This window comes from Sturnira hondurensis, unplaced genomic scaffold, assembly GCF_014824575.4.
Source record: "Sturnira hondurensis isolate 20B ecotype Veracruz unplaced genomic scaffold, ASM1482457v3 Scaffold0021214, whole genome shotgun sequence".
Taxonomy (NCBI): domain Eukaryota; kingdom Metazoa; phylum Chordata; class Mammalia; order Chiroptera; family Phyllostomidae; genus Sturnira; species Sturnira hondurensis.
In genome coordinates, this window is record NW_028093845.1 from 7,084,498 (window position 1) to 7,108,622 (window position 24,125).

Here is a 24,125-nt window from a genome sequence, read left to right on the forward strand (position 1 = left end):
GGAGGGCTTATTGGAGGCAATAGTATTGGGGATTTGGATCAAAGCTCCCATTTGGACTCAGTCAGTCTGGCATGTTGATGAGGCCTCTACGTGGACATGTCAAGAAAGTGGATGGGAGAGTCTGGCTGGGACGGAGAAGAAAAATCTGGGTGGAGATGTAAATTTGGCACCTTGATGGGTTCTAAATCCAAGAAAATCATGGTGAATCACCTCAGGAAAGAGTACAGAGAAACAAAAGTTTCAGACTCCTACTTTCAGAGATACCAACATTTACGTGTTTAGTGAGAGAAGAGGAAAATCAGGAAACGTGTGGTGCTATCAAGATATCAAGACAAAAGGTTTCAAGGTAAAAGGAGTGGTCAGCTCTGCTGAGAGATCAGTTGAACAAAAAGTAAAATTAAAAAAACAAGAAGACAGAAGCGCTGAGATCAAAACAATCCTAACACATTCCACAACCTCTTTTAAACCTTACTGGTAATGCTTTGAGTCAGAGAGAGATTCTTTTCACTTGTGTCTGTGTATATGTTTTTAAAATTAAAGAAATTTGACCTCTGAAGATTAAAAAGATAGTTTCTGAAGAACCAGATTCAGAACCCAAGACTCATAGTCCAGCATTATATAAAGAACATAGTATAAAGCACAGAGAATAACAAAGGACAGTTGGATGTTTATGGAGGGAGCATGAATATCTGTGACTTCACCAGGTCTAGGTGGTTTGAAAGCAGATATAGGCATGGAACCCTTCATTTACAACACCTACAATTTTTAACAGGCTGCTTCTCCTAGGACTTCTTCCATTTCTCAACCTTAGACAATGCAATTCTACTATGCCTGCGGTGGGTTGATGTGAACCAACAACATCATTCAAGAAAAAGATCATCTGAGTGGATAAAAAAAAGTTGTGGGGCATAAAAAAGTAATATTCCAATTCAATGGAATATTACCTGGGCATAAAGAAGAATGAAATCTTACCAGTTGCAACCGCGCGGTTGGACCTGGAGGGTAAGTGAAATAAGTCAGTCAAAGTCGAATGGCACACGATTTCATTTATACGTGAAATCTAAAGAACAAGACAAACAAACAAAGTTAAAACAGACATACACAGAGAACAAACTGGTGGTTGCCAGATGAGAGAAGGGCTGCAGGGAATGGATGAAAAAGGTGAAAGGATTAAGAAGTACAAAATGGTAGTTGGAAAGTAGTCACAGGGATGTAAAGTACAAAATAGGGAATACAGCCAATAATACTGTGATAGCTATGCAGGGTGCCAAATGGGTACTAGAAATAGCTGGGGCGGTGGGGTACACGTGGTAAAGTATATGATGGTTGAATCACTATGCTGAACATGTGAAGCTAATACAAAATAACAGTGAATATAAACTGTAATTGAAAACTATAAATAAATAAAATGGCCGTTTACAAACATCTACCCAATGTATCGTTATAGGTAAATTAGGCTTTCTCTGCAGCCATTCAGAACACAGAAAGAATGAAATGACCTAAATTCTATGGCTAAGCAACTGTGTGACCTTGAATAAGACTGTACCTTCGCCTGCTGTTCTCATCTACAGAACAGAGGGGTTAAATCAGATTATCTCTAGTTCTAAAAAGAATTTGTGATTTAATGTTATAGTTAATTAGGGTTTCTTCTGTCCACATATTTAAGTTCAAACTTGATCAGTGTGCAAAGTTCATCATAAAGGAAGTCAAGAAACCCAGGAATGAATTCCAACTTCACTGCCAGACAGATGGTAATCATGGAATAGGGAACTAAAACAGGATGCTAACTGTCACGCTCATCTCTCAGGGTTGTTTCTCCAACTGAACCAGGCAAATAAGGTGAATGTTCTGTAATCTGTATAGTACTAGAGAAAGTAGAGGTACAGTTATTGGATGATGGTGTTTGAAACCCTATGCATTATCACTCCCAACAACTACCAGGCTGAGTCGTCATTTTTCCTTCGGGCATGCGATCTGTTACTTTTCTTGGATTATGGTATTGGAACACTCTCAGTGTGAGTATGGAGACAACTGTTCAGTCTTGATATATCCAGGGAGGGCCTATCTTTGCATGTTTACAAGAAAATAATCAGATACACACACACACACACACACACACACACACACACAAGAAAGAAAGAAAGAAAAGGAAAAAGGGGAGGAGGGAATTCCCAGGCAGAGGAGGAAGAAAGGTGAAGGCAAAGTTAGGAAAATAAAAGGCAAGTCAGAAGAAATAACAGGGATGGGGGTGGGGAGAGTGAGCATCAGCTGGGTAGGAGCAGGAGCCAGTTAGCCAGGGGCGGGGGCGGGGTGGGTGGCGAATGAGTGGCAAGTCCAGTGACTTGCCAAGCAAGCACCAGGCGGAGGAGGGTGGGGCTTCAGGGAGGGTAAAGGCAGGGCAAGACTTAAAAGGGATATGACCCTAGCTAGTTGATGCCACAGTTTACCTCCCCGAAGATCAGAAGAAGGAGACCCAACGCGAAGTAAAAGGAGTCAAGGCCTGCCACTAAGGCAGTTCGAGAGGAAGCACGCAGACAGGAGACGGGGACCCCTGGGAGCTCCGGGCCACCCCGCCACCATGTGCGAGCTGTATAGCAAGCAGGACACTCTGGCGTTGAGGAGGAAGCACATCGGGTAAGGCCTCCCCAGCCCGGAGGAACGGTGCAGAGAGGGAGAAATAACGAGTGCAGGGGACTGAGAGCTGAAACACCGCAGGCAGCGGCAAAGGCAGGAACAGCTCCCCAAGCTTTCGCAAGGCGGCTGCCAGCGGAGCGCAACCCGCCGCCCCAAGCACCTGCGCGCGCGCGTGCCGCCCTCAGCCCCGACACCCGCTCCGGCAGCGCGCACGGGCACTCCTTGCTGCAGGGGAAACTTTCACTGTCCAAGTTCAGTTCGGGTTCTAGTCCCTGGAGAAGTGAAGCTGCGGGCAGGTTGGGAAAGTTGACCCGTGAAGGTTAAAGGCCCCAGCAAACACTTATTCCAGGGATGGGCGCTGAGAGAAAGAAGGGTACCTCGCGGCAACTCCCACCAAACCTAGGTTTTCAAAACTAGGAACTCAGAAATGTGTTTGGTGATGGTTATAAAAACAAATTCTGACATCTTTTGTTTAAAGCGAACTTTTTCTTATTGCATGCTTGGTTCAGAGGTAAAGGGTTAAACTAGCCAGTAGAAAAAAACGTCGAAGCCACCGTCCTAAGGGTTAAGATGATACTTACCCACAGTGGGGTCTCCCAAGCCATGCCCGTTACTTAAATTTTAAAATGCAGTGTTCTCTCCAGTCCACATTTTTGTCTGTGCTGTAAATGACTTGGTGATATACTGGTGAGCATACAGGACTGAACTTGGTCAGACCTGGGCCCTAATCCTAGCAGGGTGTCATGTTACCTGTGTGACCTTTGTCAAATTAATTTCCTTTTCTGTGAAAGTAGGAATAACAACTCTGCTTCACAGGAGGGAGCAAATGAGATTAATAAGTGTGATTTTTCTTTAAGTAAAAATGGAGGATGATTGTGGCCATTCTGGACCCCTTGTCCCTCCTTATAAAATCAAGGATCTGCAGTATTTATACGTAACTAGCAAGTGCTGCAGACGGCACGCACGTGAGAGAGGCCTGGGGGACGCAAGAAAGAAAAGAATGGGGATTCCCTTCGGAGAAGTGCTAGGCAGTTTGTCCTACTGAGGCTCCAGAAAGCCACGCCAGGAGGTTTCGTAAGGGTTTAGGAGGTTGGTTAGAGCTTTCTCAGCCCTGTTGCGTGGTCAAAACAGATTCCTCATTGCCCATCTCCAAATCCTTTCAAATCCTTTCCCTTTTTCTGTTAGTTTTCAGTCCTACGTAGTTAGGTTCTGGTGAAAACCTAATGATTTCTGACAGGAGCAGAACAGATTCTGTGAAGGGAGGAAGGTAGCCATGGACTGACTGGAAAAAGAGTTTTACCCAAAGTCTGAGGGGCAAGGTGGAAAGTACATTGTAACCAGGCAAGGTGATGTCTGCAGTTTTCAGCACACATCCGTAACAAAGGTTTATTTGGATTTTAACTCTTAGGTATAAACTAACAGCTGAGTATGAACCAGTAAGAAATTCACATTAGATATTAGTTTCACTTTTACGGATGAGGATTAATCTTAGGCAGTTTTAAATTTCAGATTACCAAGCCACAATAATCAAACTACTTTATAAACAGTTGTATACCAATTTAATATATAAGTATCTAACCCTCTAAACTTCCTCTAATGCTTGTGGCATTTTCTTTTGTATGCAAAGTCACAGAAATAAAAATAATGTATTCATTTTTTAGTTTCTAAATGTCCATAGAGCCAAGATCAGAAACCTGATTTTGTTTCTATATTGCTAATATTTATATTCCAGACATTCATTTAAATAATCAAAAATACAGATGACTTTATTTTGCTCAAAAGAGCAGATTAAAGGGTTAGAAGAATGATTGGATTTTATTATTTAAGACTGGAAAAATCCAGGACTTCAGGTCAAGATGGAGGTGTAGGTAAACATGCCTTGTCTCCACACACAACTATAGCAAAAAATATGCAACTAGACTACAAAATAAATTTCACCCAGAATTGTCAGGAAACCAAGCTGTGTGGAAGTCCGACAAGCAAGGATTTAAAGAATCCATTTATACAGATGGATAGGAGGGGCAGAGCTGGGAATAGGCGGTCCCACACTCACATGAGGTGAATAAATAATGGGGGGGTACCTTGGGAGAGAGAGATCCCAGCCCTAGTTCAGACCACCCAGGCCAGGGTCCCAGCATCAGAAACTAAGTCCCATAACTTCTGGCTGTAAAAACCAGTAGGGGCTGGGGCAGCAGAGGAAACTGTGTCCTCTTAAAGGGCCCACAACAGATTTAAGACTCACACAGGCCCACACCGTCTGGGATTTGCCACCAGGGCAATAGTTGGAAAAGCATCAGTGGCGTGTGGGGAGAAAGTAAAGTGCTAGTGGGGAGACAGCTTCCTCCTGGGCAAACTCCAGAGGCCAGGGAGTGGCATTGTCTCATCTGTGAGCCCTCCCTCATGTGGAGCAACAGAGCTGTGACATGGGTTGTCCCGCCCTGGTGATTACCTACTTTCCACCCCACACAATTTAACATGTGTGCTAAGAGAGCGAGTCAATGGAACTCTATCTAATGCACAGAAACAAACACAGGGAGGCTGCCAAAATGAGGAGACAAAGGAATATGGCCCAAATAAAAGAATAGAACAAAACTCCAGAAACAGAACTAAATGAAATGGAGATAAGCAACCTATCAGATGCACAGTTCAAAGCACTGGTTATCCCGATGCTCTAGGAACTCACAGGATACTTCAACAGCATAAAAAAGACCCAGGCAGAAATGAAGGTTGCATTATGTGAAATAAAGAAAATCTACAGGGAACCCACAGTGGAGGGGATGAACCTGAGAATCAAATCAATTATTTGGAACATAAGGAAGAAAAAAGCATTCAATCAGAACAGCAGGAAGAAAAAAAAATTTTAAATGAGGATTGGCTTAGGAACTTCTGGGACATCTTTAAATGTACCAAAATCCAAATCAGCTGATTTCTCAAAAGAAACTTTGCAGGCTAGAAGGAGCTGACAAAAAAAATTCGAAATGATGAAAAACAAGGACCTACAGCCTAGATTACTCTATCCAGCAAAGCTATCATTTAGAATGGAAGGGCAGATAAAGTGCTTCCCAGACAAGGTAAAACTAAAGAAGTTCATCATCACCAAGCCGTTATTATATGAAATGCTAAAGGGAGTTATACAAGAAAAAGAAGATCAAAATGATGAACGTTAAAATGGCAATAAATTCACAACTATCAGTAATTGAACCCAAATAACAAACTAAGCAATGAAGCAGAACAGGAGCAGAATCATAGGTGTAGAGATCATTTGGAGGGTTATCAGTTGGGAAGGGAAAGAGGGGAAGAGGGGAGTAAGGCGCAGAGATTAAGAAGCAAAAATTGGTAGGTACAAAATAGACAGGGGGCATTAAGAATAGTATAGGACCTGGCTGGTGTAGCTCAGTGGATTGAGCGTGGGCCAGATGATCGCAGTTCGATTCCCAGTCAGGGCACATGCCTGGGTTGCAGCCAGTTCCCAGCGGGGTACTCATGAGAGGCAACCATACATTGATATTTCTCTCTCTTCCTCCTTCCCTTCCCCTCTAAAGATAAATAAATAAAATCTTTAAAAAAAAAGAATAGTATAGGAAATGGAGTAGCTAAAGAACTTATATGCATGACCCATGGATATAAACTAAGCAGGGGGGATTGCTGGAGGAAATAGGGGTACTAAGTGGAGGGGGGCAAAAGGAAAAATTGGGAGAACTGTAATAGCATAATCAATAAAACATATATATATATATATATATTTTAAAGGTTTTATTTATTTATTTTTAGAGAGAGGGGACGGGAAGGAGAAAGAGTGGGAGAGAAACATCAATGTGTGGTTGCCTCTCATGTGTCCCCTACTGGGGACCTGGCCTGCAACCCAGGCATGTGCCCTGACTGGGAATTGAACCAGCAACCCTTTGCTTCACAGGCGCTTGCTCAATCCACTGAGCTACACCAGCCAGGGCAATAAAATATATATTTTTTAAAAGAATGGAAAATCCACTGGATACAGAACAAGCACCCCTCAAAGACATGGAAATGATCTCCCATAAAATCTCCTTCATCGTATTTAACACTAAGTTATTTGTATTTAGCCTTCATTGGTTTTTGATTCCTTATTAATTAGAAGGAGAAAGAGAGAAAGCAAGCAGGCACAGTCTTGGGCTATGGCATAAGGCAGTCTACTTTCAAATTTCTTACTGGCTGTACAACCTGAACAAGTTCCTTAATTTTTCTGTGCCTCAGTTCTCTCACCTATAAAAATAAGAATGATAATAACTCCTATTTCATACAATTGTTGGGAGAGTTGGGAAAATTAAGTGAGATAATATTTGTAATATCTATCAGTTCTTGACACATAGTAAGCCTCAAAAAAATAGTTTCCTTTTCTTTCCTGGTAGAAAATTTTTCCAAAGGAAAATTAGTTATTGGTTCATGTAATTAGATCTGTCAGAGTCGATTCATGTGCTTCTACATAGTGTTGTCAAATCACGGCAAATTTAATATAACAAAAATAAGAAATGTGAGCAGTGTCACAAATGGGAGGTTAAGATGCAAGTTTCCAGGCTGATATGATTTTTTTTTCAAATGTGTCACTCAGGTGGTGTTTTCCCTTTCCTTTATATAATTGTAATTTCCCCCTTACAGCGGCCTCAACCCAGAAGGAAAAACACTGAGCATCCCTAGTAGACCAGAGTGTTTCCTTTCATTATTTCTAGGCCCTCCTGCAAAGTCTTCTTCGCTGCGGATCCCCTTAAAATAGTGCGTGCCCAGCGGCAGTACCTGTTTGACGAAAAAGGAGAACGGTACCTGGACTGCATTAATAACGTCGCCCATGGTAACCGTCTGGTCTTCTTGTTGTGCCTTGAGGGGTTAAGGCACAGGGATGTGCCTTTGTGGAGTAAGACAGACCTAGCACCATTCATATTTGTGCAGGAATCGCAGAGGCTGCCGTTCCTTTGCTGAACAAGACCGGTAGCTCTAGAAGAGAAAAGTTGCAGCAAAATATGGGACAGAAAGGAGATCAACTTTAGTTTTCTTGCTTCAGAATCCCCCTCATTTGCCAGGCGTTTAGTATTGTAATTTATTTCTGTGGCTTCTGTCTCCTAAATTTCAGTGGGACACTGTCACCCAGAAGTGGTCAGAGCTGCCCTGAAGCAGATGGAAGTGCTCAATACAAACTCTCGATTCCTTCACGACAACATCGTGGAATACGCCAAGCGCCTTTCCGCAACCTTGCCGGAGAAACTCTCTGTTTGTTACTTTACCAATTCAGGGTATGTTTCTAGGACTTCCACACATCCTATTGCCAGCAATTTCTTTGTTAAGTCTCTCAGACATACCTTTTAGTTTTGATTTGTGGCGGAGCATAGATGTCTGAAAAGGCTTCCTGACATTGTTGCCATTTACCAGGTGACTATACACTGGGGACCTGACCAGTCTGGTTCCTGTGCTTTAGTCCATGAGCCTGTTGTAGACAGGATACCAGACAGCATGGTCCAAGGCTTTTGAGCACAGCCACTCAACTTTTTATTACCTTGGTTTCCCTGGTGAAAGATGGGGAAGCCATCCCCTTAAGTAAGTATCCCAAAAGGCTTTTGACGTCTTGTGTTCCTGTGAGAAAACCTAACTAGTCAAATGACACTCACCTCTTCCAGCACTAGAGTAAGTAGCTAAAGTATCCATAACCTTGAATGAAATTTAGCAAGCAAAAAGAAGTCCATTAAACAAGCTATAACTTTTGTAAGATTTTTGATTAATTTGAACATATTTCCATTACACAAACACAAAGAAGGAAGGAATAAATTAAGTATATAACATTCCAACTTTTAAATTCTGTAAATTCAAATGATTATATATCCATTCTATGGAATATTGTGCAGACATTTAAAAAGTATTTTTTTGAGCCCTGGCCAGTGTGTGTCAGTTGGTTGGAGTGTTGTTCCATAGACGGAAAGGTCATGGGTTCGATTCCCAGTTGGGGCACATACCCAGGTAAGTTGCAGATTTGCTCCTCAGTCAGAGAGCATTGGAGAAGAGAGCCAATTGATGTTTTTCTCCCACATCAATGTTTCTCTCTCTCTCTCTCTCTCTATATATATATATATATAGCCATAAGAACATATATATATATATATATATATATATATATATATAATCTTTTCTCTCTATCTCTTTCTCTCTTTCTCTTCCCCAACCCCTCTTTAAAACCAATGGGGAAAACAATGTCCCCAGGTGAAGATTAAAAAAAAGTATGCTTTGAAAATACATGCCTTGGTGGGCACCAGAAGTTGAATCTGAAAGAGTGAAAAGAGAGGCTAAGAGTGAGTATTCAAACGGCAGCTCTGAGGCCTCCAGAGTAGCTTAGGATCTGGTCCCAGCCTCCACAAGGCCAGATTGTCTAAGGTTCTGTCTATCCAAGTGCCATATTTCTTTCCATATTGCTCTGTATGTTAAACCTCCATTAATTGAGCTGGCCTGAATGGATCACAGCTGCTTTTTGAATACGATCCAAGTGAACTTTTTTTCAAAGAATAGCTTTACGGAGACGTAATTTACATACCATATGATTCATCCATTTAAAGTATAGAACTCAGTAGATTTTAGTATATGTGCAAGCATTAACCACAGTCAACCATTTCCCATCTACCACAGTAGAACATTTTCATCACCCCAGAAAGGAATCCTGTACCCACGTTAGCAGTCATTTCCCCTTGCCCCTCTCTCTAGCTCCTGGAACCACCAATCAACTTTCTGTGTCTGTGCATTTGCTTGTTACAGGTATTTCGTGTAACTAGGACCATATGATATATGTTCTTGTGTGACCGGCTTCTTTTACTTCGTGTAATGTTTTCAAGGTGCATCCATGTTTTAGCATGCATAAGCACTTCAGTTCTTTTTATTGTGAAATAAATTTTCACTGTATGGAAAAAAATATATGTCTAATAACATGTGAAATGCTCACAATACAATGTTATATTGGGAGGAAGCCTATATATTCAGCATAAAATCATATTTTAAAATGATATGTGTGTATATATGTTTAAAATTAGCTATTAGAAATTCTGTAAATGTTTAATTATATGATTCTGTAATTTACTTTTCTCTTTTCAATGAGATTTTATTTTTTCAATGAGATATTTTAAAAGAAAATTTTTAACTCAAAGATCTTTTTTTGTAAAGAATTAAGATATTTTGTTATAAACATTCTTGCTTTCAATAAATTAAACATTATAATATTTGCCTCTTGCTGATAAAGAATCCTGTACTGTCAGAGAGGGATTAGCCCCAAAGAACACCATTCTCAAAGAAGGCTGTCCCCAAAGACTGGAGATGATAGAGCCTGGGATAGTACAAAGAATAATTTGAAGTTAAATAGCCTTCAATCTGAAACCTGATTCTACCTCTTATTAACCATAAGAACTTATTCTGGTCACTCACCTTCTTTGAGGTTGTTTCCTCATTCATAAAAAGGAGACAGCAATACTTGCCTGTTTGAATAGTTATGAGAATAAATGCAATCCAAATACTCATCATAATGTCTAGCAAATAGAAAACATTCCACAAAAGATTATTTTCTTCCTCTGTGTCCAAGTTGTAGGGGACTCAGTTTGTTTTAGTCTAGCAAATGTGACTCAGCTCTGTATGGAAAACCTACAGAAGCGAAGTGGTGGGCAGGAGCCAGACCTTCAAACCGAGTTTTCCTGTGGGAATCAGGCCTAGAAAATGCATACAGATTGTTACGGCTTGCTCTTGCTAAAACTCCATCACCCTGGTCTAAAACAACCAATGTGTATTGTCTGTCTTCAAAGTAATTTCCAAAGCCTGTGTGAGTTCTCCCAAGGACAGAGCTAATCAGCTTATCGACATTTCCCTCTGCACGTTATTTTCATTTTCTTGATTGTACCTAAAATGTAGACAGTAATATTCTATGTAATAGATAATAAATCTTCCTCTGATGTAAGACCCCAGGAAAACAATAAAAGCCTGTCTAGGAAAGGGTCACAGCTCTCTCGTCTTGAGGGAGTGGCCGAGGCACCCGTAGGCATGCTCCCCTTGAGAGAGCAGCCCGTGCCGTTCCCCTTTTCTCCACAGGATTGTTGCCTGTGCATTCATTCTCGCCGTCAGCCACAACAGGCAGACTCTGCTGGGCCAGGTCCACCACATCTGGCGCCCGAACAGGGACGCAAACGCTATCAGCCACACAAGTAGTAGAGTTGGGCTCTAAGAACCAGATAGAAAAGTTCTGATCTTCATTTTATAGATGAGAAACAAACAGTGTGCCAGTCAACACAGTGCAGCAGCCAAGTTGACAGGCCCTTGTACCCCTGCTCCTCCCAGGGCGGTCAGGCTCAGAGCAGGCTTCTCAGTGTCTGCAAAGTCAGGCACCTACTGATGTGGCTGAACTCTGCTAAAGTTTGAGACGAGCAGCATATCCTTCCCTTGTATTGTTTCTTCTGTGTATCTCATCTTTACTGAAGACATCTGGGGAACTTGTATTAGAAGGATGAAGTGAGAATGTTGGGTGAGCAAGATTGAAGGTAAAGGAGAGAAGTTCAACTTCTTAATACATTTCTGGATACAGTGCCCCGCCATCCCTTATTCTAGATTTCTCTTTCTGCCATTTTGGTTACCTGACATTTTGGTTACCTGACCAATTGCAATCAGAAAGTTCCAGAAATAAACAATTTGTACTTTTTAAATCATGGACCATTCTGAGTAGCAGGAGGAAATCTTGCTCCACCTGGCTCTGGTCCCCCTGGGATGTGAACCAAGCCTTTGCCCCGTGTATCCACACTGTATATGCTCCCCACCCATCAGTCACTTAGTAGCCTTCTCAGTGATCAGACTGACTGGCAGATCACCCAGGGTGTCACAGTGCTTACGTTCAAGTGACACTGACTTTACTGACTCATTGCGCCAAAGCACAGAGAGCAGTGGTGTGCACAGGTCAGCTATGCCAAAGGGGGGTTGAAAAGTGCTTCCTTTGGGTGAAAAGGTAGGTATGGTGCAGCAAGGTAATTGGAGAGAGAGAGATCACATTCACATAACTTTCATTACAGTGTATTGTTTATAATGGTTCTATTTGACTATTAGCTATTGTTGTTAGTCTCTTACTGTGCCTAATTTATAAATTAAACTATCATAGGTATGTATGTACAGGAAAAAAATGGATATCCACAGTTCCACACACCCATTGGGAGTCTTGGAACATATGCCCCTCAGGTAGAATCTGTAATTAAAATATGCTTTTTAGTGAACATTTTGAAATATTTTAAAAGAATTTATGTTACATTGTTCCCTCTATGCTATCTTATAGATCTGAAGCCAATGACTTAGCCTTACGCCTGGCTCGACAGTTCAGGGGCCACCAAGATGTGATCACTCTAGACCAGTAAGTCTTGGACACAAGATTTCTAAGCAAGATCCTCCTTCAGAGACAAAATCATCTTGACTCTCTCCGTGCTAATACCATGCACACACGTGGAGGAGGGGGATGTGTGGCACAGGGATTTTGACTTGCATCAGGATATAAGGCCAGGTTAGGCCTGCGGAATACTTAATTCCTGCCAAGTCCCTGAAACAGGGGAAGCTCTGTTGGGTATTGTGGTTATGGCCTCACGGGCTTTGCATGAATCAGGGCTTTACTTAATTCAGCCACATCGGCAGAGTCCCCTTTGCCATGTCACATAGTCTTAAATTCGAGGATTAGGACATGGGCATCTTGAGGGCAAGTGGCTACCACAGTAGATTTTTTGGTTCTCTTTTATTCCCATTCTTCCCACTTATAGACAATTATTATAATGTGTCTCTTGCATATCTTTTATTTTTTAATGTATATTACTTTATGTGCATTTGTTTTAATTTTTAAAATATTGCTATAGACCTCTTTCTGTTTCCGACTTTTTTCCCTCAGCACAGTTTCAGGATTCTATGTTGATGGGTGTACGTCTGTTCTTCTAATTCAGTGCTGTCAGATAGAAATATAATTTGAGCCACACAGGGAATTTACAGTTTTCTAGTAGCCATCCTATCCCAAATATCATTTCAACATGTAATCCTTATAAAAGATATTGGGCGTTTTCTCTCTCTTGCTCTGTTTGTGTGTGCGTGTGTGTATATTGTCTTTAAGATCCAATGGGTATCTTACACTTACAGCACATCTCACTTCAGACTTGCCACATTTCACGCACTCATTAGCTGCTCGTGGGCAGTGGCTGCCACAGGGAACAGCACAGCTGGGGCTACTGCATATTGTTCCCACCAGTGATGGATGCTGTGACTGCCCTTTACCCCCAGCTACCACAAACAGCGCTGCCATGAGCATCCTTGCACATGTCCATTATAGACCTTTCTGAGAATTCCTTAGGGATAAACACCCAGAAACAGCCTTGCTAGGCCATAGGGTACTGCAAACATTGCTAATTTGACTAAATACTGCCAGATCCACCTCCAGAATGGTTACAACACTTACTACACCGTGCATGAAATTTCCCATTTTTCCATGTCCTCTCCAAAACCTAATAGTGTCTTTCTTTCTAATTCTTTTCTAGTTTCTGCCAGTCTAATAGGTATAAAATGATACCAATACTGTTTTAATTTGCAATCTTCTAATTATGAGTGTATCTCTTCTTATACTTTTTTCACATCTGTGATTTTTCTCCTAAAAATGACTGTTCATATTTTTTTGCCCATTTTTAAAACCGGGATTCCACCCTTTTCTTGTTGGTTTGCAGTTGTTTATATAATCTAGATCAGAGGATTTCAACCTTCAGAGGACTGTGGTTTAGAATTATCTGAGGAATTTTTTTATACTAGTGCCAGGCCCCATGCCAGACCCAAGAAAGAATCTCTAGAGGTGGATCCTAGGAAATAGTATATGTTTAAAATTTTCCCAAGTGATCCTAATATACAGGCAGAATTGAAAACCACCATTTGGGGAATTAATCTCTTTAAGTGTGAGACATTTCAAATATGTTTTTCCTATCTATTACATGTCTTTTAACTTTGTAATTGGTATTCTTCAACAGAAATGTTTTTTAATCAAATTAAATAGATAAAATTTTCATCTTATAGTTTGTATTTTCTAAGTTTTGTTAATATCTCTTCCCCAACCCCCAGATTGCAAAGATATTCTTTATTTTCTTCTACCTATATAATTACTCCTCATATTGAATGCAGCTGTGTCGTCCCCTGTGTTACCATTTATGTATGGATGTATCTCTGAGGTCACCTGTCACAGTCATCTCTTTGGTCTTTCTCCAATGCCACACTAATTGTATTACTCTGGCTCTGCAGCATGGTTTAACCTATGATTTTTAAAAAGTGCTTCCTCCTTGCTTTATATATTCATGGGCCTTTTACAATTTCTTTTCCAGACCTCTCAATTATATCTCTGGTCAAGAAACAGAAAAGGGCATAGGAGAGCCACCTGTATTTTACTTGAAAGGAACTTCATAGCTGCTCAGTTACTTATCAATCTTAGTTCTTAAAGATACTTTCTGTTCATTACCAACTTTTGTTTGACTGAAATATGTAACTGGATATCCTTTGGAAACCATCCCAAACAGAAACACAGCCCATTATATGATAGAAAGTTATTTTTAAAATTCACCAGAATATAACTATCAAAGACACTTTTCATGAAGCTATAGAAAATACTATTTTTTACATTTAGACAACCTAAGTTAGCAGATATAATTTAAAGAAATTAGGTTCTTTCTGCTTAAAAATTTTTTATGGGGATCATATTTGATTTCCTTATGTTTTATTTCATGAATAAGAACTGAACAACTTAAATGGCCAGTCCTGTTATGGAAAATTAGATTCCCACACTGTTAAATCTGGCCCCAATATTCAGATACTCCTCGAATGATATGCAACACTATTTTGTGCTTGCTAGAAACACATCTTTCTTTGAGCAATGTTGTTTACTGACTTTTTTCTTTTCAGTGCTTACCATGGTCATCTATCATCTCTAATTGAGATCAGTCCCTATAAATATGGACAGGGCACAGATGTCAAGAAAGAATTTGTGCATGTGGTAAGTATTTTAGAATCCCAAAGTCAGAATGTTAGTATTGCAAGCATGCCTGGTGATAATCCACTCCAATCTCTTCATTGAAATGAAACCATGAAAAAGAAACTAAGATCTAGAGCAGTATGTGACTTGCTAACGTCAAAAAGCTACTTAATGACAGGATGTGGTTCAAATTCACTGATGAGTAACACAGCGAGCAAATCAGTACAGTGGTAGTGATCGCCGTTATTCACAGCTGTTTGCTGTTCTCGCCCCTTGGTCTTTAATTACTTTTTCTACCAATTATATCAGCTTGAAATTCAAAGTTGAATTAAGTGTGTATGATTGTCTTTAAATTACTCCATGCTAAATTATTATATAGATTTATTAAGTAAAATAAACAAAATAAACCAGTTAAGTTGTTGAAACAGGAACACTGATTTGGGTTAAGCAAGGATTGGTTGACTTTCTTAAGAGAATCATCAATACCTTCTTCCAAATTTTAAAATCTGGAATCTGTGGTAAGGCACTGGAGTTTTCTGAATAATTAGAATTTGTTATAAAATTGGTAAATGTTAGTTTATTTTCAGTCTAGAACAGTTAATACAGTTTCCACTCATTGACATTTGCAGATAATATAATCACACTTGTTCATTTGAACTTGGTCCCTATGTGAATGTAGGGATGCTGTCTTGACTTACAAGGGTCCAGGAGCATTAGCACCCATTCGCAATGAAAAGATTTCAGGTACTCATTGGAATTCAGAAATGTTATGGAGGAAGAACAAGAGAACCTAGAGTCACTTAAATCCACACGATCACCTTTCTAATATACTTTTGTGGGAAAATGCCAAATTTCAAAGGCTTATTTTTCCAAGAAGCAAATCATAAGGGACTCTATTATTTGATATTTAAGGCACCAACTCCAGATACTTACAGAGGAAAATACAGAGAAGACCATGTGGACCCAGCCAGTGCTTATGCAGATGAGGTGAAGAAAATTATTGACGAAGCTCATAAAAGTGGAAGGAAGGTTTGTATTTAGTTTTGGAAACATTTTAACATCTTTTATATCATTGTGATATATTGGAGAGACGGAAAAAAACTAGATCTCATTTCCCTTTCTGTTCTGCTCTGGTTACATTTTTCACTTGGTTCATATTTCAAAAAGTGTGTTGTTATAGTCATGCCTCTAAGACTACCTATTTTATTTATCCTGGAAGGGCAATCACTGTGCCCATTCCAGAACTGGCGGCCTAACTCTGACCTTCTCCGTGGGGTGCAGACTCTGGTCGAAAAGGGCAGAGGAGAGAGGATTGGGGAAAGCAATAGGCCAGGGACAGATTATTCCAATGCAGAGCAGCACAAGGGGCTAACACCTGATGCCAAGAAGGGAAGAGGCAGGGTGGCCCTGAAGCATCAGGACCAGGGAAGACTCCAGGCCCCACACAGGAACCCTGGCACCTCCTTGGAACTGGTTCGGCTTTCCTGAAGCCACAGAACGTGGGTAAGTCGTGTCAGAAGATGTTTCTTCCAGGCTGGACCTGGACCTCTGAGACAGAACCCGAAACCTGCAGAGCAGGAAAAAACACTTTGTTTTCCAAGTCTTTACCCTACTGTCTTCAGCTTAGTGTTAACTCTCAGCCCACTTGAGGGTTACGAATGTGGTGTTTTAGTGTGTTTTGACACATGCTTTGGCTTTCAACATGTTTAGGCATCAACGTGGCAAAAAGAAAATTTAATGACAATAAAAGTGAAGGCTTTGCCTTTTCCCATTCAAATATGTTTGTTTTAATAACTGAAGAGTTGCTTTCATTTCTGTTTCTTCGTTTTCTTTCCAACCCATAGATTTTCTTATCTTCCTACGTTATACCTATGCAGAATGACCTAAGCTTAATACTTTTTCTCTTCAAATGTAGCCTTTACCTCTTTACTGAACAGTGAGCACAGCTTCCAGGAAAAACATTTTTCATTGCTGAGATCATATGGTCTTTTGGCTGCAAAAGGGACTCGGATGATATTTCTAGCATATTAGCATTCAATAGTTATTAAATAGATGCTCTCATGTTAACAATGCTGAAAGCAATGAGCAAATATAAAAATGGATGCTTTGGTGTGTTAGATGTGCTTAGAAAGTCATAGAATTGTAAAGAATATCTCTTTTGTGTCCAGCAACCTCATTTTACAACTGGTAAATGAAATCGTTTAAAGGAAGGGACTTTAAGGTGATACAGTTACTAGTAGGCTAGACTAAAACCTTCGTTCTCTTGACTTTATAGCTCAGTTCAGTGTTATCTCTTTTCTACTCCATTCCTCTCCTCCCTCCACTCCCTCTGCAGTTCCTACTGGGAATTGCCCAGTTCGGCTGCGGGGAGCCTGGCTCAGGGCAAGCACTAGAACCGTAGCACGGTGACGGGTGTGTGGCCTCAAGTCGTCCTCCCTCTCTGTCGCTGCACATTCCAGGCTCAGGCACCGAGCTGAGAAACAAGCACCGCAGTACTGTATCAGAACCTGGGTACTTTTTTAGATCTTCATATAAAGACTGATCAAAACATCGGTCTTATCCAGTTGGTCCTAATGAAAACCTTGCATTTAAGTTAATTGTCACTAGATGGAAAGCACCCTCTTCTCTGTTTCTCGTGGTGGTTTCGTTGACACCCTAGAATTTCAGAAACTAATGCTTCTGATCACTTGCTTTTTCATCATAGACATCTTTTCTCTTTAATCAAATGGCCTATTTGCCACTTCGCCCAGGTGGTTTCCCAGTCATCTAAAAAAAAAAAACTGCTGTGTGAGAAGTCCCCTTTTTTATGTAGTATGAGGGGGAACTTAATGGACTTTGACCCCATCTTCTCTTGTACAGATTGCTGCCTTTATTGCCGAATCCATGCAGAGTTGTGGCGGACAAATAATTCCTCCAACAGGCTACTTCCAGAAAGTTGCAGAGTATGTACCTGACGTGGGCACCCTTGATGAAACCGAGGGCACCATGGCAATTCTGTAGGGCTGTATTGGTTGTTAAAATATTGAAGAACTTCCACCCTGGCTGATGTAGCTCAGTGAATAGAGCACGGGCTGTGAACCTTAGGATGGCCAGTTCAATTCCCAGTCAGGGCACATGCCTGGGTTGCAGGACAGGTGCCCAGTAGGGGGCATGTGAGAGGCAATCACACATCCATATTTCTCTCCCTCTCTTTCTCCTTCCCTTCCCCTCTTTCTAAAAATAAATTAAAAATTTTAAAAATATATTGAAGAACTTCCAAACTAGCTATTAAATAGCCATTTCAGAATGCCTGCCACCCCAAGACTCCCAGAATTCCTCCACCTTCTCAAGACCCAGCAAATAAAGAAACTTATACGTGGTTTAGCAGGGGCCCTCCAGGACTCTGCCTCAGCCTCTGGCCCGACATCTTCTGTCACTGGCCAGGGCCTAACACTTACCAGTTAGTAAAAATTTCAAAATTAATCCCACTAAACACTGCTTCTTGTTCACTTCTTTCTCTTCCCACTTAAGATGCTGCCATAGAGCTTATTTTAACACAAACCCACATAATATGTAATAGATCTAATCTGGAAATTATGTGGTTATATTTCAAAGTCAATGACAACATAGATGTCATTGAGAGTTTTGAGCACTGAAATATTTTTAACAAAGACTCCAGGCTTCAAATTAACAACATTTTTTTTCTTAAATTCTCAAAAATCTGTGTCTTTGTGGGTGGGTGTGGGGACTCTCAGTGACATGAAGGCATTAGACGGTCCTTTTGTTTTTCAGGTACGTACACAGAGCAGGAGGTGTGTTTATAGCTGATGAAGTTCAGGTGGGTTTTGGACGAGTTGGGAAACATTTCTGGAGCTTCCAAATGCACGGCGAAGACTTTGTTCCAGACATTGTCACGATGGGAAAACCCATGGGCAATGGCCACCCGGTGGCATGCGTGGTTACAACCCAAGAAATTGCAGAGGCCTTCAGCAGCTCTGGGATGGAGTATTTCAATACGGTATATCTTGGTCTCTGGCTTTAATGCTAAGAAGAGAAAAGAATGCTTGCTCTTATATTTCTTGCCCATATAGTAAAGATTAAAGCTCACATTGCCAGCTAACCACTGCAGAATCCTAGCCACACTTTGATCTAACCATACTTCATTCTATCTGACATTGTTCTCCTTGTATTTTTCCTTCCATGACTCTCCCGTTTCTCAACTGTTCTTACTAATTTTCCACTGATAGGTGGCTGCCCTACTAAATTCTAGTCATGATATGTCATTAACAGATATTATTTGTTTTTATCATATTTCAATTTCTAAAACATCTCTGTTTAGATGATTCAGTGCTATAAATATTATATGGTTGACAAAAGAGATACTAAATTTTTATCTTTGGGAAATTTTATTTCCTTGGTTTTATCCCTTCAAAAGTATTAAGTGTTAAGCTGGGGAAAAATATTATCGTGTATACAGTATGTATATAATAGCATTTGATATTTAGCTACAGGTAAGATTCAAATCTAAGGACATACATTATTTGGAAGAAACCCATACCCCTCCCTCTCCACTGAACCACACTCCGAAATCCTTAGTTCCCAACACACTGTCTCTTTTTTGTGGGCATGAACCAGTGAAGTTCCTGATGGCCTTTCACACTACTTATACAGCATGGAGAATAGAAATTGGAATGAGTAAATAGAATCATGCTATATTCTAATCTATGAAATTAATGTATATGACAAAGTTTTATTGAAATTGCTTGCTTATGTTTGACACAAATTTCTCATAGATGAAGCAATGCTACTAAATTAATTATGTGTTCTCATTTATCCTTTTAATAAAGTATGGGGGAAATCCAGTATCTTCTGCTGTTGGTTTGGCTGTCCTGGATGTGATTGAAAATGAAGACCTTCAAGGAAATGCCACGAGAGTGGGAAGCTACCTTATCGAGCTTCTGAATAAGCAGAAAGCTAAGCACCCTTTGATAGGAGATATCAGGTGTGTTTGTCATGATGTTGTTATGCAGCTACTCATCCTTCCCAATGAAAATAGCTTATGTTTTACCTGATACATTGAAAACAAAGTGCAAAAAACAAAATCTAGAAAACACCGGAAATATAAAAAGCAGAACTCATTCTCAGTCCAGAACCCAGATATCATCACTACTGTTAACTCTTGAGTGTATTCCTTTATAAGCTTTTGAAAAACAAAGCTGCGATAATTTCGGCACCAAAAAAGATGAAAAGAAAGAATTTGAAATAACTTTTAATTATTTATTAAAAATTCTTTAAAATGATATCCAGGAAAACTTGATATTGCACATATGTATAACATTTATCATCATTAATGTCCTGAGAAACCAAATAGTCTGAAGAGGTTGTTGTAAGCCTTTTGCTTATTCAATTTAGTGAGGGGAGAAAAAAATACTGAATGACAAAAGCCGACTTTTTCAAAAACTAGAAAGACCTAGGGACACTTGGATTGGTATCTTGGATTAGTGAGAATCAATTACAACCACTCTTAAAGGGAGTCACATTCAGTTTAGGGACCATGTTAATTTTCTGTGACAATGCAGTGTTCAGTAAAGTGTATCAAGTTTTCTTTCTTCACCTTTCTCAGGGGAATTGGCCTTTTTATCGGAATTGACCTAGTGAAGGACCATCAGAGAAGGACCCCCGCCACCGCTGAAGCTCAGCACGCTATCTACAAGTAAGTGCACTTCCACCCTGTTTGGTGTCTGGGTCCTAGGGTGCCCACCCTCATGAAGGCTTCTTTGACTTCCTCCCATCTCTCCAAATAGGGGAAGTTTAAGACACATGCATTTTGTAAATGTGGGCTTCTTGAGTGCGGAATATGAAACTGCTCTGTGTTCACATTATCCTTAAAGAATCTTACTGATCATTTGCATGTATTCTCACATATTTCCTGCATCCTCATTAGGATGAAAGAAAAGCGAGTGCTTCTGAGTGCCGATGGGCCTCACAGAAATGTACTTAAAATAAAACCACCTATGTGTTTCACTGAAGAAGACGCTAAGTTTTTGGTGGACCAACTCGATGGGATTCTAACAGGTCTGTCCACAGATTTTTATGATGCCTCCTTGCCCCCTACACCGTCTGCTCCCCACCACCAACCCTGGCTTGCTCACACGCAACTGTGCATCTTGTCATTTGTGATGGAAGTGAAGGAGGGCAGAAATAAATGTTAACTTTGTATTTAGAGCCAGGAGAAGAGAGCTGAGAAATAATAACTACATTATGGACTCTTAGTTAAATCAACATTTTCTGTTTGCACTCACATAACTCCAAGCCTAAGCTTTTACTGGAATAGCCCACAGTTTTATTTTTATCATTTATTTTCACTTTAAAAAAACTGTGTGCACCACAAATTCTGGAGTGTATAGTATTTTGACACTATGCTATGAAATCATGTGAAATATCATTAATAAAATTATAGTCTACAGGCTAACAATTATTTATTATATGCTGAGTCATTTGATTTGGGGTATTTTACCTATTACAATTTAATTTTTGAGCTCTTTTGTTTGTCCATTCAGAATTATAGCCTGTGATAAGAACTTATCTTTTGTTTACCTATATTATAAAATTAGGTTTATCATGAGCATAAATCAATATTAGAAAGTAAACTAACAGTGTAAAACCATATTGAAAAACATAAAGTGCTATCAAGTGTTAGAATCTTTGTTGTTGCTTTAGTTATGTTTTCAAGATTCAACTTCTCTGCTCTCTTCTCAGTCTTTTAGGGTTGAGACAAGGCTGAGAAGCCAGGAATCAGCATAACATACAAAACAGATAATTAATGTCTGGGAACTTGAGAGTCAGCCCAAGTTATTTGTAGTAAGTCACTGCAAAGACACCCAAACCTGACAAGCATTCCTCACACACCTGACTGTCCTCTGGTCCCTTGAAGGACCAGACAGTGGAAAAAGTAAAGGTTGGGGCAAGTCGTCACTAGTACTTAAAAGTCACCTCAGGGCTTAAGCACTGTCAGTGATGGGCCGAAGAATTTCTTTTGAATAGTGTGAGTGAGGAATAGGTAACACAGGCTTGAGTGCCCCTTGTAAATGGTAATGATGAAATACTGCAATAAAAGCTTAAAAGCAGCAGTTTACACAGTGACACCTTTGGAAAAAAAACGCATTCAGCTCTCTATTCTTAAGGGTATTCCTATAAACACCAAAAGGGTTTTTAGAGGTTTTTATGTTTCGTCTTCTCCATTGCACCCTCTCTGATGCAGTTTTAGAAGAAGCCATTGGAGCCAAAACTGAGAGTGTGACGGTCTCTGAGAACACACCATGCAGGACAAAGGTAAGAGTCATCCGCTTTATTTTTAGGAGAAAAGATGAAAACTGTAGGAATTTATGAAATAAGATCACAAATTTCAAAAAATTCTGCAATGACCTTTAGAATAAAACCTGCCTTTGCTGGAGATGGCTTATTGTTGCAATTTTGAGTGCACCATTAAATTTCAAGCTGTGTGTCAGGGCCACCTGAAAGACACAAAGGCAAAGATTATGACAGGATATTCCAGTCACAACCATCAAAAACCCCTCAGGCCCGTAAAGAGGGCCTTCAAGTCATAGAGAGAGACGATTACATGTGACCTAAATGCCTTCTTGTTTGCTCTAAAGACCACCTGACACTGCCTCAGATTCTCACACACCACACTCTTTAAAATCCACAGAAGCATTAGCAGCATGGCTCCAAAATACCAGAGCTTGATCCTGACATGAACTAAAGTCGAAACTTTGAATGGCCTCCGGAGCCTGGGAACCTTCAGGCACCCAGTGGCCTACTTTCTGCATTTGATGTGCTTCCAGCAGAGGGCCCTTCCATTCTCCCCCTGAGCTGCCCAGGCTGTGAGAGAGAGCTCCCTGTGTCGGGACACAGCAAGGCAAAAAAACTTGAGAGGCTTCGTTGCATAATTTGTTTATGACTTTGCCGCATAAAAGAACAATCAGTGCCTTGAGCCCGCCTGCACGTCCAGCGTGGTCAGCAAAGTCCTTCTCCTCACTGAAAAACACTGGCACTCGGGATGAGAGCAAATGATTGGCTTAACAGGACAAACCAATTCTAGAAATCAAGGATTATCTGCTGTTTGAGAGTAGCTTCTCTGGCTAGGGCAGAATCACGGGTCTAAGAACTGAGCAAGCATTAAAAAGGAGCTTCCATAAAAGGGGTTCACCGTGGGAAATCCTACTTTGGAGTTTGCAGAGTTAACACACATTTCTGAAGTGCTGGCTCGGAGTGCCAGATTTTATGCTGAGATCACTTTTCAAATGTCTATGAAAGGTACAGCATTAGGGAGGAACAGCCAGCGCCGTGTTGTGCAGGGCTGGCATGGGTCCTCCCATGTGCTGTGTTTGCCCGCCTCTGCAGCAGCCCCCAGGGAGGCTGGGCAGGTCAGAGGTGGATGCCCACTGGAGTCTGTGTCCTTGCCTTGCAGATGCCTAAGGAAGCACACTTGGAATTGCTCAGCGAGGAAGCTCCAGACCAGAAAGCAAATCCCAGGCAAAAGAGGAATGGATTGTGCGAGGATAAACATTCACTGCTCAGTAAGCGGCTCAAGACATGAGAGATTAGTATTTTAAAGCAAGATAAACATCCTGAGTTATGAAAGGAAATGTCTTCTTAATAGCTCTCTGTACTCCTTAAAGGTAAAATTTGCATTCCATATAGCTTTGTCAATAAAAAAGCACAAATGAGTATTAAGAATAAACCAACTGATGATCAAACCATGTCAAAATAATTAGTTCAGACTTTAGCCTGGGTATTCCAGACTTGAACTTTCTGAATGTACTTAATTTATTCTACTAAATTTAAGCTTTAAGTTGAATATTATGTTGGAAGTTTTACTTTTCGTGTTTTAATGCCTGAAATAAGGGAGCAAAGTACAACAGGTTTCTTAACTTAGGAGACCTAGTGCCTTAAAACATAAATTCTATAATGACTCCTTTGGTGTACATTTATGGACTATAATAAAATAAAAGACAATGTGCACCCAACATGTTTTACTAGCAAAGTGTTTATCCTTCTTTTGCAGAGAATATTAAAAGTCGGGGTGGTAAAAGCAGTCATGTGGGGAAACAAACCACGTACAGCAAACATAAAAAGTGAATGAATAACCCAGACCTCTGGCGAGGTGCTAGGACCGGGTGATGATCCTAGTCCCATGATCCTGCAGGGACTTGGGGTCAGGGCATGAGGGGTGCACCCAGATTCGCTCTGCAGAGGTGGCTCAGACGGACGGCAGCAGGAGCCAAAACTCTGTGTTGGCAGGAGACTGAGCTTTGTCTACTTAGACTGTGTCACCTTGGCAAGGCGCTTACCTGTCAGGTAAGAAATTAACTTTGAACCAAACATCCTCTTCTCACCATCAAGTTTGTCGTGCACACACACACACTTCTAACCAGATGTGAGGACACCTGGAACCTCAAGAGACTCCATGACATGCTGCTACCATACATCAACTTGGAAAGCA

At 40.6% G+C, this 24,125-nt stretch overlaps 1 protein-coding gene across 1 annotated transcript; it reads left to right on the forward strand.

The window, feature by feature from the left end:
• The first annotated feature begins 2,410 nt into the window (after nt 1–2,410).
• On the forward strand, nt 2,411–23,649 carry ETNPPL (ethanolamine-phosphate phospho-lyase). The gene is made up of 13 exons (XM_037031869.1): nt 2,411–2,634; nt 7,338–7,456; nt 7,736–7,895; nt 11,939–12,013; nt 14,572–14,662; nt 15,554–15,670; nt 17,501–17,583; nt 18,413–18,638; nt 19,468–19,622; nt 20,244–20,333; nt 20,565–20,695; nt 21,882–21,952; nt 23,091–23,649. The coding sequence occupies exons 1-13, from the start codon at nt 2,579–2,581 to the stop codon at nt 23,217–23,219; spliced, it is 1,503 nt and encodes a 500-aa protein (XP_036887764.1). The 5' UTR covers nt 2,411–2,578; the 3' UTR covers nt 23,220–23,649.
• The last annotated feature ends 476 nt before the right edge of the window (nt 23,650–24,125 follow it).